The sequence below is a fragment of the Planococcus citri genome, chromosome 4 (assembly GCF_950023065.1).
Source record: "Planococcus citri chromosome 4, ihPlaCitr1.1, whole genome shotgun sequence".
Taxonomy (NCBI): domain Eukaryota; kingdom Metazoa; phylum Arthropoda; class Insecta; order Hemiptera; family Pseudococcidae; genus Planococcus; species Planococcus citri.
The window spans coordinates 37,600,192-37,616,194 of NC_088680.1; the positions used below are offsets into that span (position 1 = coordinate 37,600,192).

The 16,003-nt window shown below is 35.0% G+C and overlaps 1 protein-coding gene across 8 annotated transcripts; it reads right to left on the bottom strand.

Moving 5' to 3' along the window:
* Window positions 1-1,588: 1,588 nt before the first annotated feature.
* LOC135842498 (serine/threonine-protein kinase SIK3-like) lies at window positions 1,589-13,781 on the bottom strand. Of its 8 annotated transcripts, none has more exons than XM_065359980.1 (23): window positions 13,387-13,781; window positions 13,154-13,270; window positions 13,007-13,070; window positions 12,774-12,935; window positions 12,569-12,693; window positions 12,271-12,394; window positions 12,029-12,120; window positions 11,693-11,803; window positions 11,502-11,613; window positions 11,318-11,430; window positions 11,102-11,209; window positions 10,545-10,710; window positions 9,812-9,924; window positions 9,604-9,740; window positions 7,636-7,757; window positions 7,099-7,251; window positions 6,838-6,915; window positions 6,522-6,587; window positions 3,510-3,652; window positions 3,292-3,421; window positions 2,814-2,915; window positions 2,609-2,737; window positions 1,589-2,517 (listed from the first exon to the last, which is right to left on the bottom strand). In XM_065359980.1, exons 1-23 carry the CDS (start codon window positions 13,543-13,545, stop codon window positions 2,351-2,353), a joined length of 2,793 nt encoding a protein of 930 aa, XP_065216052.1. In that variant the 5' UTR covers window positions 13,546-13,781; the 3' UTR covers window positions 1,589-2,350. The 8 variants fall into 8 exon arrangements, with proteins under 8 accessions (XP_065216052.1, XP_065216053.1, XP_065216054.1 ...); XM_065359981.1 differs by having other exon boundaries at window positions 7,636-7,754; window positions 13,387-13,780; XM_065359982.1 differs by lacking the exon at window positions 6,522-6,587 and having other exon boundaries at window positions 13,387-13,780.
* Window positions 13,782-16,003: the final 2,222 nt, after the last annotated feature.

The window sequence follows — 16,003 nt, forward strand, 5'->3', positions numbered from 1 at the left end:
TCGACCCCCCCCCCTCCGAATCGATTACCACTATTTTCGAGCCATTCTGAAGCCTCCCGCAAAAGTCGACCATTTTCAGGGTTATACATGTTTAAAACAATTTTTTTTTTTTGGCTGTTCATATTGTTAGAAGTTGAAACAAATTTTAAAAAACAAAACGATGTTTTAAACAAAAAAGGCTATTTAAAACAGTTTTTTTTTTTTGGGGGGGGGGGGTTGAAACGTGTTTTTTTAAAACTAACTTCCTTTAAAAAAATATGTTTTTTTCAGTTTCTCGTTGAATTTGATGTGGAATTGATATTGAATAAACTGTTCTTTTTTTTTCGAGACAAATTTTGTGGTTTGATTTCAATTTTTCAATTTTCTTGAGCCTTATAGCTATTTTATGACGTTACATCTTAAAAATTGATGACTGGTGAATCCAAAACAAATGAATTTGTGTTTAAACACATGGTTTTAAACAAAAAAAAACTGTTAAAAAAAAGTTTTAAACAAAAAAAAAGTTTGTTTTTTTTAACACGTTTTTGTACAACCCTGCATTTTCTCCAACAAGTTCAAATTGCTCCAGAAGGCGCGGTAATAAACTTCGGCAGTTGAAAATTCAATCCTGAGTTATTATAAGTTCGGCATTCCTAATCAATCAGAACCGGTAAATCGCAAATCCGAAGTAACGAGTTGAAAATAGCATTTTTTTACAAGTTCAAAAAATCTCAAATTTAAAAAAAAAAATCCAAAATTGTCAAATTTTGTAACAATAAAAAGTCGACCTCCCGAATCGATTGGCACTATTTTCCAGTCGATCTAGAGCCTCTAAAAAAACATGAATTTTCTGCAGAAATCTCAAAGTTGTTTTAAAGTTCGGCATGCTGAAAATTTAATCCTAGCATAAGTTCGATATTTCGAATCGATTAGGGTCGGAGAATTGCAGATCCGATGTGACGAGTTGAAAAATGTATTTGCACCGAATAACTCAAAAGCTTCGTCTGCTTCCTAAAGTCGACCTTAGACCCTCAGAATCGAAAGTCGCCGTCTTCCAACCGATCTAGAGTTTCCAACAAAATTTGACTTTTCTCAGCTTTTTCCAGTAATTTCAAATTGTTCCAGAAGACGTTGTAATCAACTTCGGTAGCTGAAAATTTAATGCAAATAAAGTTCAATATTCCGAATCGATGGGCAGGGCGCCGGGAATTCTCAAATCCGAGGTGAGACGAGTTGCAAAATGTACGTGCCTATTTTTTTACGATTTGAAAAATCTTAAATTTGGAAAAAAAATTAAAATCACAAATTTTGCTTTTTTGCAACAATTTTTTTCAAAACTACTTCTTGTCTCCTAAAGTCGATGATTATGCAACCATTCTTACATCAATAGTCTTGCCTTGCCTTATTGTTGCAATAATTTTGTCACTCGTCAGTCGTCACACTCCTTCGGTGAGTCCTTCCTGCATCGCTCGATCGTCAATATAATGTCAATCTATGAATCTAATGTTGTATAGTAATTATAGCAATAGTTCGTTTCAGTTATGCGTTCCGGTTTACTCTCATCTATTCGTCTCCAACTTTTACAAAAAAATCACACAGGTACGCGAAACATGGAGAGAATGTTGAAATGTATTTTTACTTTTGAAAACGAATCACATAAAGTAACATTGTCCTAACTTACGAACATTAACATAAGTAGAAATATAAATAAAAAAAAAAAAAAAAAAAAAAGAATAAGAGGAAAAAAGAACGCAATAAAGAAGGAAAAAAAAATACAACAAAGTAATAAAACATTAAAAATGAATTATTAATTTAGGGTATTACATAATGTTAAATTAACAACTCATTTAAAAATAGCGAAAAATAAAAACAAATAAAAGAAGGAAAAAAATAATAAAAACAGAATTTCAAACCAGTGAAAAAAAAACCCTCATTACGACGTATCGCACGTCGAATTGTAAAAATGACTTTAAAATGAGTATGGGAATGTAGGAGAAGATAATGGAGGAAAGTTATGCGTATCGTAGAATGTATAATAATATTAACAATGTTTAAGGGGGGAAAACAAATTTTCTTTATCTTAAATTACACAACGCGTAAATTTGTAAAAATAATACCGATTTGCACGTCGTCGTGATGGTTACTGACTCGCACGACTTGCATAGAATTTGCATCAAAAAAGAAAGGAAAAAAACATGAACGAAAAAGAAAAAAAAATCACAACGTAAAAATAAACTCCAGAGAACGAAAAAAAAAAATTAAAATTAAAATAAAACAAAATGGTAACAAAATGCTAAAAATAATGATATAACGTAAGCTCAGAAATTGTACATATATTCGACAGCATTTGAAAGGAAATTTACCCTTCGGGTTAATTATCTTCTACTTCCATCTCGTCTCGATTACATTCTTGGTCTATTAGCGCTTTATTTGAAAGCCTTTGTCCGCAATACGACGGGATCGTGAATATATCCGTATACTTCTGACGTCCTATTCCTTCTATGGTTGGAACAGTGAGGTCGATTCGAGGCGGAACGTCTGTCGAATTGAAAGTATAAATACAAATACTCAAATATTTACTCTTGGAATTTTTTTTGTTGGAAATTTACAATTTTTTAAATCATCCTACCTTGGTTATTGTGCTGCGCGTTAACGTAACTTGAAACCGTTCTTACATCTAAGGAATGTGTAGTAACTCTGAGATCAAGTGGCCCACTATTTACATCGTCTCGACTATCCGATAATTTCGCGTAGGAATCTGTGAAATATTTTCATTATTGTAGTTGCCTACTTAACACCTTGATCTTGATAAATCCATTAGCAGCAATACTCACCACAGACATACATATGGGAATTATCATTCGTATGATAAGCTGCCGACTGATGCAGCTGTAAATTCTGCAAATTGCTGCCAATTAAAGCAACATTCGAGTTACCTGTAGAAAAAAACCATTCTTAAAAAAAATTTCAACAAACAAAAACTGAAGGATCGATGAATCGGAAGATAATTTTGAACATAGACTTTAAAAGCAGGTACTATGTAGGGTGTTTTGTTATCTGTTTCGAATAATTTGCTTCGTGAAGCAGCAACCCAAATTACAAACACGTATTTTGTGAACGTCACTTTTTCCGGAAGGCTCAAAAATAGTCAAAATCGATTTAGAGGGGAGGTAGAGGCTTGAAAGTATTCTTTCTAGTCTCTTTAGAGTTCTAAACAGAGTATTTCTTCATCGAAGCGCTCAAGATTACACCTCTCATCGGTCTCTGGTTGCTTATCTGATTCAAATTTCAAAATGAGAAACAAATACTGACCTGGACTTCGAGGCATAGTAGGTACCGGTACCGATACCGATACACAATTGGGATTATTTCTAATATGCATTTTATGCATATTTTGTAATTCTTCTTGTCGACTACACTCGCGGCCGCAGTCGCTTTTTTTCTGCAAATACACGAAAGATATTTGAAATAAAAACACCCCAACTTGTTCATCTATCTTCTACATCCATCAACATAACAACTAGGCTTACTTTTAACATGGAGTATTCTATTTGAACATTTCTAATAGAAGAATCAGTATCTACCATACTATTGGAGCACTCGCTGGTTCTCCGAACCGGACTATATCGTTCGTGTAAATGCGATGTGGTATCTTTCAAAGTATCTCGAACAGCTGCAAAATTCATCAAAAAAATACCAAGTTAGAATTGCTGAAAATATATCGAGTTATTACACAGTCGTGTACAGTACAATGCGACATGAAATACAGCAAGATCCATCCGCAGCCAACATTGGAAAAAGCTTCGGTAGCGTGTAAATAGTACATATTTTCGTGTTACTCGTCTTTAGTACGATGAATTCGCACGCTTATTAACAGTCGAGTAATTTTTTTCGAGTGTAAATTATCATTGGGGAATTTCTCACGTCGTAATGTTGGCGTAGACACGTGTACCGATTGCCGACTATTTCAAGGTCCTTTCTTTGCGAGATCTCAGCTGTGATTTCTCGTATATTCGTTGAGAGAACGTGTTTGAGAACACGAGTGGTGTGATTTTTTTAAACCATTTTTTTTTTTTTTACATTTACACGCTTCCGAGATTTGCTTAATGACGAGTAACAAATTATACGTTGGCTTGATACGGAGTAAAAGTACACATACGTAGATATCAATATCAACAAGAAGTAAAGAGATACAAAGCATCGAAGTGCAAACCGAAATTTGTTCACGTAATTTACAAAAAAAAGAATCGAACGCGACAATTAAAACACAACGAGCAACAAATACCTACGCTGAAGATTCACCTGAAATTGAAAACATCAGAAAAGTCGGATCTAAAAACTAAGCAGATATTTGAACTCAACACTTCATGGAACCCTTACAAACGATGTCACTCAAAATTTTTAATATTTTTGAATTCCCGTCAACATTATGGGAAGGAGGGGGGTATTCAGACGATCAGACATGATCAGATCAAATAAGGATGATCTGATTGGTCTGATCCGATCTGAATAGATTTGATCATTAGACCTTTGATCAGATCCGAATATTCGTCGAATCCTATTAGATCTATTCAGACCTAATGACCTGAACACCACTACCAGAAAGCAGGACTTACTTGCATCTGACCAAATCTAATCAGATCAGAGTTTTCATCAGGATTAAATCTCTTTAAACTTGATCAGCTCTAGAAATGAAAAATTTTCAAATTCATAACGGACTTCAATTTTTCTTACCCCTCCCCCAAATTTTGGGACGTTTCACACACAAGAGAATCAAAAATGTTTTGGGCAGCGAGAAGGATTTTTTCTTGAAAAGAAGGTTGGAATAATTCTGTCACATAAATGGGAAATAAAATAACCAGCAAGGTCTTATCGACTTTGATTTATTCAATTTTTTCCTACTTTGGAGGCCCTCATACGAGGAATCCAAAATGTAACTCGAGAGACCAGTTTTTTTTTTTTTTTTAGAAATGTAAAATTTTTCAATTTTTTAATGGGTAGAGGGGGGAGAGCGGGAAGCTTCTGGCATAACTTTTTTTGGATTTTGGGAAAATCAAAAACTCGTCTTTATCACTAGTTCTGTTGAAAACTTTCAATAAAATAGAACTCCAAATTATTTGAAATTCAGCACTAAAAACAATGAGTAAATTAGGACGACCCATGAGAATTAAATCAGCTATAAAAAAATGAAAAAATGTAGGTCAGTAAAATTTTTTTCATTTATTTTCATTTTTCTTCCCTTAATTGGAGAGGAGGGAGGTGGTGCTGAGTAGGTCACTTTTCGCTTCTGATGTTTTTTTATTCGCCATCTTCCTCTCCAATGAAGTGATTAATGTTGTCATTATTCCAATAAAAACGAATTTAATACAGTTCTTCATACCCAAAAATATTATTTTTAAAGGAACCATAAGAATACATTTTTTAATTTCATATGATCGGAAAATGAGTAGTTTCCTAGACAGTTTTGTGGTTGGAAAATACGTCTTTAACGCAGCTATCAAAACAAGTGCGGAAAGGAGTTACTTTCCTCCCTAGGGAGGAAAGTAACTGTTTTCCGCATATGTTTACAAATTTAAAATTAACAATTTTTTAAAATTTCAGCATTTATTTTCCTCTCATATGAAATTAAAATAGTATACGCGACAGGATTGGACAGTAACGCGATTAACTTGTGCGATTTAAGTCGCTCGGCTTCGCCTCACTCCTTAAACTTCGCACTCGTTAATCGCATACTTTCCGCTCCTGTCACGTAATATACTATTTCCGTTTTCTTTGCGTAGGTATCGTAAAAAATCCTGCTTTAAAAAAAGCGAACATGGGAATTGGGAATTCGATATTTTGAAAACACCATTCATTTTTCAAAAAAAAGTATCTTATATGTATGTATTCCAAAAAATTTGAAAGAACATAAAAAAGCGGAGTTTTCGAGCATCCCTCCCTTGTCCTCCTCTCAACACCAAAAAAAATGATAGGAAAAGAAATTAATCGAGGAAAAAACTTGAGAAAATAAAGGAAATTCTCAGAAGAAGTCGTCAATTAAATTTTTGAAAATTTTAAAACTTTGCATCATGATTTCCTTAATAGTAAGTATGAACTTTGGGAGCTGAAATTCATTAAAATAAATGTTAACATCGCTTAGAATCAACCAACTTTTCCCTCCTACCTCTTCGAACAAGCCTGATCCACTTCAGGTTAATTCTTTCCCCTTTCCTCCAAATCCTTCCTTCCTCATTCATACTAATAAAGCAATAAAAATCAAACAAATAGAAGAAAATAAAATTCGACTAAAACAAAATAGGCTAATCACAATACAGGCGAAAATGCAGTGAGAACACAAATAAAAGAAGCCCAAAAAAGAAGAAGAAAATATTGCACTGGCACATTCGCATAGCAAAACATAAAAAATGGCAACAAAAAAAAATACTACAGGAATGTAGAATTCCACCATTAATACTCGAACAAGACGAATTCAACTATCAATGGTCGAATTTAATTAAACGACAAAAGTACCCCGGCAGAATATGAAAACATAAATTTACCACCTTTTGGTATCGCAACACTGACGGAGCGTTCTTTTCTGTAGTACGAAGGAACAGATACTCGATGGACTAAAAAATAATACAACGGCTTAGTATGGTAATTTTGCGATTTAAAAAAAAATGGTTCGGTAAACTCTCCGCCACATCTTTCTTTCATTTGAAATTCCTTCTTCGAGTTTGAAGTAAATTGATAATGTACTTTTTGAGACACGTATGTCTGCACGTGCCTCTTTTTACGGGTAAGTACAAATAAAAAAGAAGAAGGAATACTTTCGAAAGTAGATACACGTAAAAAAAAAAAAAATTACAAATTTACCACCTTTTGGCATGCCAACACTGATGGAGCGTTCTTTTCTGTACGAATATGTAGGGTACGAAGGGACCGACTCTCGATGGACTAAAAAATAATATAATCGCTTAGTATAAAGACGTTCTAAACATTAAAAAAAGAGTTTGGAAATGGCCCCTATTTTTTTCGATTTATTTCGCAGGTATTCAGTATCTTTTACCATCACAGTTCTCCCACAATTGCCTGATACGCTTATGATTAAGATACTAAACACATAATCCGTTGATTTACCTTTACTTTCTTTAACTGTAGGAAGAGGACAAACTTGTGACACACGATGCCTATGAGGAAGAGAGGCGGCAGCTGGCAATGTATGTAACTGAGGTGGAGTATATTCTCTGTTCATGCGAGCCTCCACCTCTTGAACAATATCCGTGCTAATGACTTTGGACAAAGAAAAAAAAAACACAAAATCTCTACTGTTAAAAAAAAATAACGCAACTAAAAAAGAAAAACTTATCATGCAGTGTCTATAGAAATAATAAGAAAAAGAAAAAATTAAAAATTAAAAATTAAAAACAACTCTAAAAAACAAAGCGTGCTTCGTGATAACACCACTCATTGGTACAATTTTACCAAAAAAAAAAAACTTAACCGATACCGTTATTTATTTCGCAGCACTCCGCATCTTCTTCAAAGAAGATTGACGCAGCATTGAAATCAAACGAGTCGTACATGATAAAATTTGGTCTCCAAGTAGATATTATTAATTGATTAATTCTAAAACGTAAAATACGAAAGGAGTTGAAAATAAGGAGGCTTTCTTACCGGGTGGCTTTTCAGTGACCGTTAATAAACCGCTACGTCTGGTTCGAGTATTCTGAGAGCCTTTCATATTTGGCTGATGATAAGGTGAAAGTTTACCTTCATCGGAATCGCATGGTTTACTGCTGGAACATAACAAATGCAAGGGTGAAATTATTGTTCGATGATGTTTGACTTTTTAAAATATAATTTCTTTCAACGTTTTTCTACATACTCTCCTTTTATTTCTTCTGATTGAAAAAAGAAAAAAAATGACAGGGATTCATTCAAACTAAAAATTGACATGAGCTCATGTTTAAGAGAGAGGGGTGACTATCATCGAAAAATTCGAAATGGAAAAAGTGTACTTCCATCTTTGTAAATTCCTCAGTTTTGAACCAGTTGCCCATACTTGAATCACAAAAAACCGGTTGCTGAAAATTTTTGTGAGCCATTCCTGGCAGAAGAATGAAAACTGAGTCATTTTTGCACACCACCTGGCGGAGAGTGGAGATCACTGATTTCGATTTTTTCAATGAATGGGGATTCATCTGCCCCACAAAAATTCCAACTTTTCAAAATTTGAAATTGAGAGACCTACAGGGCTCCGAATGTTTCAAAATAAATAGCGTAAATTGATGAAAACATTGAATGACCAATTATTACCCCGGAAAACCACATTTGAAGGTACTGAGAAAAATTTAGTTTTTTGGAGAAAAGAAAAATGGCAGAATTCCGAAATGAGCAATTGGGTAGCTACAAAACACTGAGCATTTTTTCAAAAGCCATATTCCAACTGCCAGTGCGTTTTGAGGGCAATTTCTGACATAAGTGAGAAAAGAAGTACTTTTTGGGTACCAATTTTTCAAAAAAATGCCCCAAAATCTTGAAATGTGAGATTGGGCAGCTCTCGAAAGCGTTTTAAACGCTACCGGTCTCCATGCTCTGATTTTTAAAAAAGGGAAAAAAATTGGCCCGAGAAGTTCCCTGATAAGACTCAATCATTCATTTTTAGCTACTTCTAGTCAATGTAGCTCTTCTCCATGGCTAGATAGAAAAATGAATGCAAAAAAACGTTCAGTTTTCAATTCTTTACTAGAAATACTTTCAATTTTTTTTGAAACAGGTTTTTTGGTATTTATTGACAACCGGTTCCCCTCCTGATCATGAAAACCAGTTCTGTGGTTACCTATCTGTTGAGAATTCTTCAAATGATTAGAAAAAAGCCCTCTCAGGCCAGACAAAAAAATTTCAGTTCAAATTTTTTTTAGAACTTGCAACAAAAAAAATCATAAAAAGGAATTTTATAAAATTTGTTTCTCAAATTTCCTTTCTAGTTTTCTTGGGAGAAGGAGCAAGAGGGATTGTTTTTTTCTAAGAGTCATTTCAAAAAATTATTCAGATTTGTAATCCAAAAGGTCATTCAGATAATGTATACTGATTTCGATTTCGGATGAGCCACATGAAAATCAATTTCTCCATCTTTTTGGGCCCACCATCTTCCTTGAATAGGTATCTACATTCAAAATATTGGTTTAAAAAAAATTTTCAGGAGAAAAATGTACTAGGTCGATGGTCTTTTTGAGAGAATTTTGAGTTCTGAGGAGCAAAGAAGGCTCTAAATGATTTTTTTTGCAGAATTAGGTAATTCGTGAAACAATGCATATTTCCTCGAAGTAGAGGACTAATTTTTCATAGAGGGGAGGAGAGAGTTGAAAGATACACAAACATCCGAACGAAATGACAACAATAAGTCATGAAATCTCTTCAAGCAGCTCAGTCAGATCGACACTGTAAACAAGACTCTCCAAATACTTTTCAAAAAAAAATTAGTTTTTCCACAAGTGGAGCGAAAACACTACTTTTTTACCCTCTCGAGTGTAGAAATACGTATTTTTGTCCCTAAAATCAGGAAAGATCACTTTCCTCACAATTCTCAAGAATCACTTTTTCTTCCTAGTCGCGAAATATACTTTTCAACGATATATTTACCTGCCGGAGGAATGACTACTCGAGGGTACATCTATGAGTATATCGTCTTGTCCAGAAAACTTGATTTCTACACCACTAGTGGTAGCCTCCATTTCCAAACTCATGAGGTTATTGTGTACATTAGACGTTTCGGGCATCTAGATAGAAAAATCTCAAATGAGAGATCATTTTCGAAAAGAAAGCAGCACATCAACAAAAGAATACTTACCGGGTGAGAACTACCACCGGGTCCGGGCATCATTTGTTGGTCGGCGTTCTCGATACCGTACATTTGAAGATAAGCTCCTCCATCTGAAGCTCTTCTGCCGAATCCACCGGCATCTATAAACAAATTGTAACAATTCATTAGCCTTTCTCCTTTTTTTTTTTTGCACTTATATTCGAGCCTTTAACCACAGCTGTGGTCGTATCACGTCATAGTAAAACTACTGTAGAAATTATCGACGGTGTTGTTCTTCGTTCTGTTGAATAAAATCGTCGAACACGCTTCGACGAGCCGAGTTTATTATGCAAACAATGGCGATTATTTTAGTGCGCGAACGTTAACGTTCTAAAAATAGTATTTTTTTTTCAAAACCATAACGTTTCGATGCGAAATTTTTTTTCAAAATTCACCGTAAATCGTATCGTCGATAGTTGTCGACGTTAATGGCTCGCCATGTCGAGCTCGTTCGTATTATCCCGAAAGGAATAAGGTAACGATATCTTATCAACGAGCTCGTTTGCATGCGTCGTTTTCCTAGCCAGGTGATTTTGTGACATAAACTTTCGCAATAATATTTCGAAATTTTTTCATTTTAAATAATATAGTTGAAAAACAACCACATAATCGCATTTTGCAGCCAATGATTTAATTAGAAAATCCTTCGATTTATTTCTCTGTTCTGGAATTCTCATTATGACGCGCAAAACAACCCTTTGTTTTGAAATTCTATACTCACTGGCTCCCATAACAGGCGGCGGTTTCAATAGATGCTGATCCTTGACGGTGAAATTCTGCAAAGGCAGATACTGCACCAGGGGTAAATTCAGCAATAAATTCGTATTCGGCACAATATCGACCGGACGTCCGGTATTCGTCTGCAGCGAATAATACGCCTCCATCGCCTGCGCATAATAAATCGTATCACAATCGAACATCGTTTTTTCGACAACGGGGGAAAAAAATTCACATCGAATTGACATCGGAGCGAAAATAATTCTTCGAGCCGTTCAAACGCAAAACTACATATAATATTACAGTTTAGTGGGAGTAAAAAAAAAACGCGCTAATGTCGAACAGATGGCGCACGAAGGACGCGGTAACGCATATTACCACGTCATTAAAATCGCGCCCATATATTTCTATAAGGATTTTTTTTTCAATTTTCACGCTTCGTTAGGATGAGTTTACATAGACGAGAAAAGATTTCCGTTCTAATGTCAATTATCTAAATTAAACTTTTTTTCCTCCCCTCTTCTGCACCTTCAATTTCAACAACAGATGACAGATTTTTACCTGCGTATGAGATGCGTCTCCGGGACCGACAGTGTGTCGTCGACTGGTAACTTGATACGTGTCTTGGCCACTCAAACTGTACGGTTCGCCAATATCCGAATCCCCGTACTAGAAAATACATAAGATATTTAGAAAGCACGTATTATAGAATGGTAAATTCATCGGCGAATAAAGCTTCCAATGGATAGATTCAAGTAAATGGGTGAAAGAGGTTACCTTCTCGAGTAAATTAGCATCGGCGAATTCGTATTCGGACGATAATGACGAAATCGAAGGGAACGAAATGAGTATACTGTTTTCCGGGTTTCTCGGAGGCGAATCGATAATGTCTAGAAACAGAGACAAAAAACCATTAAGAACTGGTTGCCACCGGTGCCAAATGGAGCTCGAAATATCGTACCTTTATTATCTGGTTTCGGAGCAGGGGCCAGCGGTCTACTTGGGGTTTCCATTTTATCAGCTAATAAATGATATATGGCACTAACATGGTCGAAATGTTTTTGTTGAACAGCCTGAAAGCGGAGAAGATACAATTGAGATAAACATCTGGTTCCTCAGATGCGACTTCCACTCAGATGCATATATACTCACGTTTACAATCATATCGTGATTAAGTCCAGGTAACTGAAGCATGTGTTCAACAACTTTATTATTTATCACAGGGTTTGGATTGAGTATCACATGTGAATAATTAATACCGCACTGAAACAATGAAATTTCATTTCAAATTAATGCGAGAAAAAATTGGGCAGTTGAATGGGTCTTTGTTAGACTGGCATCGAACTATGTTGGTACGTCTACAAGGTTATGGTTTTTTAAACAATAATCGTTCTTGAAACTTGGTAGACAAAAACATAACTCGCACCATTTTTCATCAATCGTCAACCAATCAAACCAATTGTAGAACTGAACAATATTTATAAATACCTTTCTCATCCAATTGTGTTGGATGATTTGCCGTAGAGAATATCGTTTTTCTGCATCTACTACCAACATATGTCGAATCAAATGTTCGCAATCTGAAACCAGAAATGAAAGTACTCTAAATGACTCGAGATCCATTCTCATTGCATTATAAATCACATAAAATTAAGAGTAGAAATGTATCGAAAGGTATTCCCAGGGCCAAATTAGGGCATTTGAAAGCCTTCGTAAGAAGGGACACTTACCAGCAGTCATGAAAAAGGGAATACGGAACTTGCCACTCAATACACGAGACCTCAGCGTTTGCAAAGTGGTTCCATCAAAAGGCAATGAGCCGGATACTAGAACGTATAAAACTACACCAAGACTCTGAAAATATCGACGAATCCATTGATCATTCCGGCAGTTTGAATAAATTTATGAATAATCAAGCAATAAACGAACACATGCGTTTAAAAATATCGTTCGTGGGCTATTTTTAGATTTCTATTTACAAAAGAATGATATTTCGCGGGTAGTTGATAGGTAACGTAATATACGAACCCAGATATCAGCTTTTGGACCGTCGTATTCCTGACCTTCGAATAGTTCTGGCGCAGCGTACGCAGGAGATCCGCACCAAGTAGATAGTGGTTGTCCTTCAACAAAGGTATTACTGAAACCGAAATCTATAAAAAGGAATACAATCGTTAGAAAAAACACACCGAACGAAGTTACCCAACGATTTCTTCAAATCGGCAATCCGTACCAGCTAATTTAATATCGTTATTAGAATCTAGTAATAAATTTTCAGCCTTCAGATCTCTATGAACGATATTCATCGAATGACAGTATTGTACGGCGGAGACGATTTGTTGAAATACCCTGCATGCTTCTTCTTCTTTCATTGGTCCGTTATTGACTAAGTAATCTGCGAAACACGAATTGGTCGTGAAAAGAGATGCATTCGTTATGAACGTAACCGTCGAATTTCGTACTCACCGAAGATTTCGCCGCCGCTGGCGTATTCTGTGACTAAATATATCATTTTGTCGGTTTCCATAACCTAATACAAAATAACAACGATTGAATGGCATTTCATCGAGAGTTAGATCAGTATATCAATATCAAATCGAGTTGATTTAATACCTGATAGAGTTTAATAATATGAGGATGTCTTAGTTGAGTCATTATTTGGATCTCTCTGAATATTTTCTTCAGTGTTTCTTCATCTAGCTGCGTCTTATCGATAATTTTTACAGCTACCTGTATTCATTAGTTTAAAATACGATTTAGATTCTGTCCGACGACATGTACGGCGAGATGATATCGAAAAACGATGTACTCGTAGGGAAATATGATATGTAGATGTTTAGCGTTACCTTTGTATTAGTGACGACATGTTTGGCTAGTTTGACTACGGCGAAATTTCCTTTACCGATGGTTCTTTCGAATTCATAGTATCCAACTCGTATGAGACGATCGACCAGATTACTCGTTGATTTTGCTGATGGACTTATCTTTGGCCATTTTTGAGCCATTTTAAATTACATTTTAGCATGAAACATCCGATACAAATGATACGCATTTCAAATTCATCTAAGTTCGTACATTTTTTCTTATTTTAACAAAATACGCACACTGTGATTATAGAAGATTACATAAAGTTATTTATGTATGAATTTAATTTAGCTACCACGAAAATTAGTTTAAAACTTGAGAAAAATATGAATTTTGTGAAATGTTAACGATATCAATTGTCAATTCAACAGCCCACTTGTGTCTAGCGGTAGCATTGCTCGTCGTTCGATTTGAATCGTTCGTCACTTCGTCGCTTGCTCGTATTTCGTTTTTCGTTCATTCCTTCCTAATTTTAATTTAATTGTTTTTTAAAAAATTTTTAATAATTTTTTGGCGCTTAACAAACAACCCGATTTTTAAAATTTTGTTTTAAAGCACTAATGTCGAGAACGCTGGTCTTGTCGAAGAACCTTCTCATCCTTCTTTCTTTCTTACTTCTTACTTTAGTTTTTCCTCAAAAACAGGAACGTAAATTATTGCGACTTCGTGTTGTGAGAACAAGAAAGGGAAGGAGGGAGTGCTTAATTGACACTTTTAGGCGTTCTTCAGGAAAAAAATTGAAGAAAATACAGGGATGCAAATCGGATCGGAATTGATCCGAAAATTTCCAGGGAAATAATTTTTATCCAATACCTAACCTTTGACCGAAATAAAAAAAAATTGGACCGGAAGTACCGGAACATGAATTTGAAATTTAAATTTCGGATTTCCCTAACCGCCTCAACCGCCTGTAACCTTTAAAATAATTGGGTTAAATTAAATTACGGTTAGTAATTTCAATTTGTGATTTTTTCAATTCTTTTATAAAATCAAAATTTCTCACTATTTGTGCTCAGTGTTTCTAAGATGAAATAGGTAGTGCGAAATTGCGAACGTATTCAGATATCAAGCATCAAGCCATCCATTTCCGTGGTCACACATCAATCATATCATAATCATCACTGTTTCCATGAAATTTGAGACAAATGTTGTCGTTTTCTTTCATAGGTAAATTCATTTGTTTTTAATCTGAAGAATTGATTATTGAATCTGTGAATGCGTATAGGTAGGTACACGATAAAAAAGTTGAATTGTTTATATTATTCTGAAGTTCTGAACTTTGTCTGGAGACTGGATTTGAAGAGTAATATTTCAAGGTGAAAACTGATTAGGCATTTATTTGTGAAAAAATGGGCAGTACAGGGGTGCCCATAAGTCAGTTTACCGCTATTAAAAACATGTATGCCTCGAGAACTAAGCCTCCTGAAGAAAAATTAATGACATTGGCATTAATCTGAAAGGAAATTTTTCTTACAATTTTGATCATCGCCAGTTTTATTGTAGGATTACCTACTGTTCGCGCAGAAAATCAATTTTATTGCCAAAAAAGCATAAATTCAACATTTTTTTCTTTCAGAACTTCACTTTTTTGACATAAAAGTTGATTTTCTGGGCGAACAGTAACTAAATCCTACATACAAAAAAAATGGTACCTACCTATGTAGGTAATGATCAAAATTGCATAAAATAAAATTTCTTTTCAGATTAATGTCAATGTCATTAGTTTTTCTTTAGTAGGTTTAGTTCTCGAGACATAGGTACACATTTTTAATAACGGTAAACTGACTTATGGGCCCCCTGTATTTTTTAAAATTTCACAGAAGTGGTTTCAACTGATTATATAATAGGCACCGAGCAGCGTATGTAGGTATAAATACATAGGTACGTATTTCAAAAATTTCCTTAACCAGGAACCCATAAGCAGGAACTCGAATTTTTAATTTTGGGTAATTAACCTGTAACCATTAACCGGAACCTTTAACTGAAATTTTTTTCTTTTTTCAGTTCACATTCCTAAAAAAAATAGGTACCTACCCTTTTCAGTTTTCTCCGAACTTTTTGCAATTTTTAAGTATAAAATAGGTAATTGACGAAATTGGCGAAAAATCCCACCAGTGCTGGAGAGGGGTATTTTTTGCTCTGGACTGTTCTATCTATGGTTTGGCTTTTTGACCACTTTTTTTTAACGTGTGAACTCTGTCGGAGCAAAACCATGATAGAACAGCCCGGAGCGAAAAAATACTGCTTCCCAACACCGAATCCCACCAGAAATCACCTTGCTTGTAGGTACTACGGAACCCTATTGGGAATGTTGAAAATGGCTGAATGGGAATAGGAACAATAGTAAACGCCTCAGCTTATGACATGAGTTATGAAATGCAAGAACTATGTAGGAATAGAAAGGGGGTGTTGGATTTGAGAACAATAAGAAACGGAGAACTGAGAGAACGTTTTTGGTTTTTTTGTTCTCACAACAAAACTTTCGCGTTCTGATAACATTATAAGTAGTACATACAACACTTGAAGGCTGCAGTTGCCTCATCCCTCATAATCATAACTTCATAAGATAACTGACCAAACTGACCTACCTGTCTAGCC

Bases quoted from the DNA above. Each gene is read 5' to 3' on its own strand.
- LOC135842498 (XM_065359980.1), bottom strand. From the start codon at position 13,545: ATGGCTCAAAAATGGCCAAAGATAAGTCCATCAGCAAAATCAACGAGT. The intron at 12,395-12,568 runs GTTCGTATATTA...CGATATTTTCAG, and splicing joins GTCCAAAAGCTGATATCTGG to AGTCTTGGTGTAGTTTTATA. The intron at 11,804-12,028 runs GTATTTATAAAT...TCATTGTTTCAG, and splicing joins AACACAATTGGATGAGAAAG to TGCGGTATTAATTATTCACA.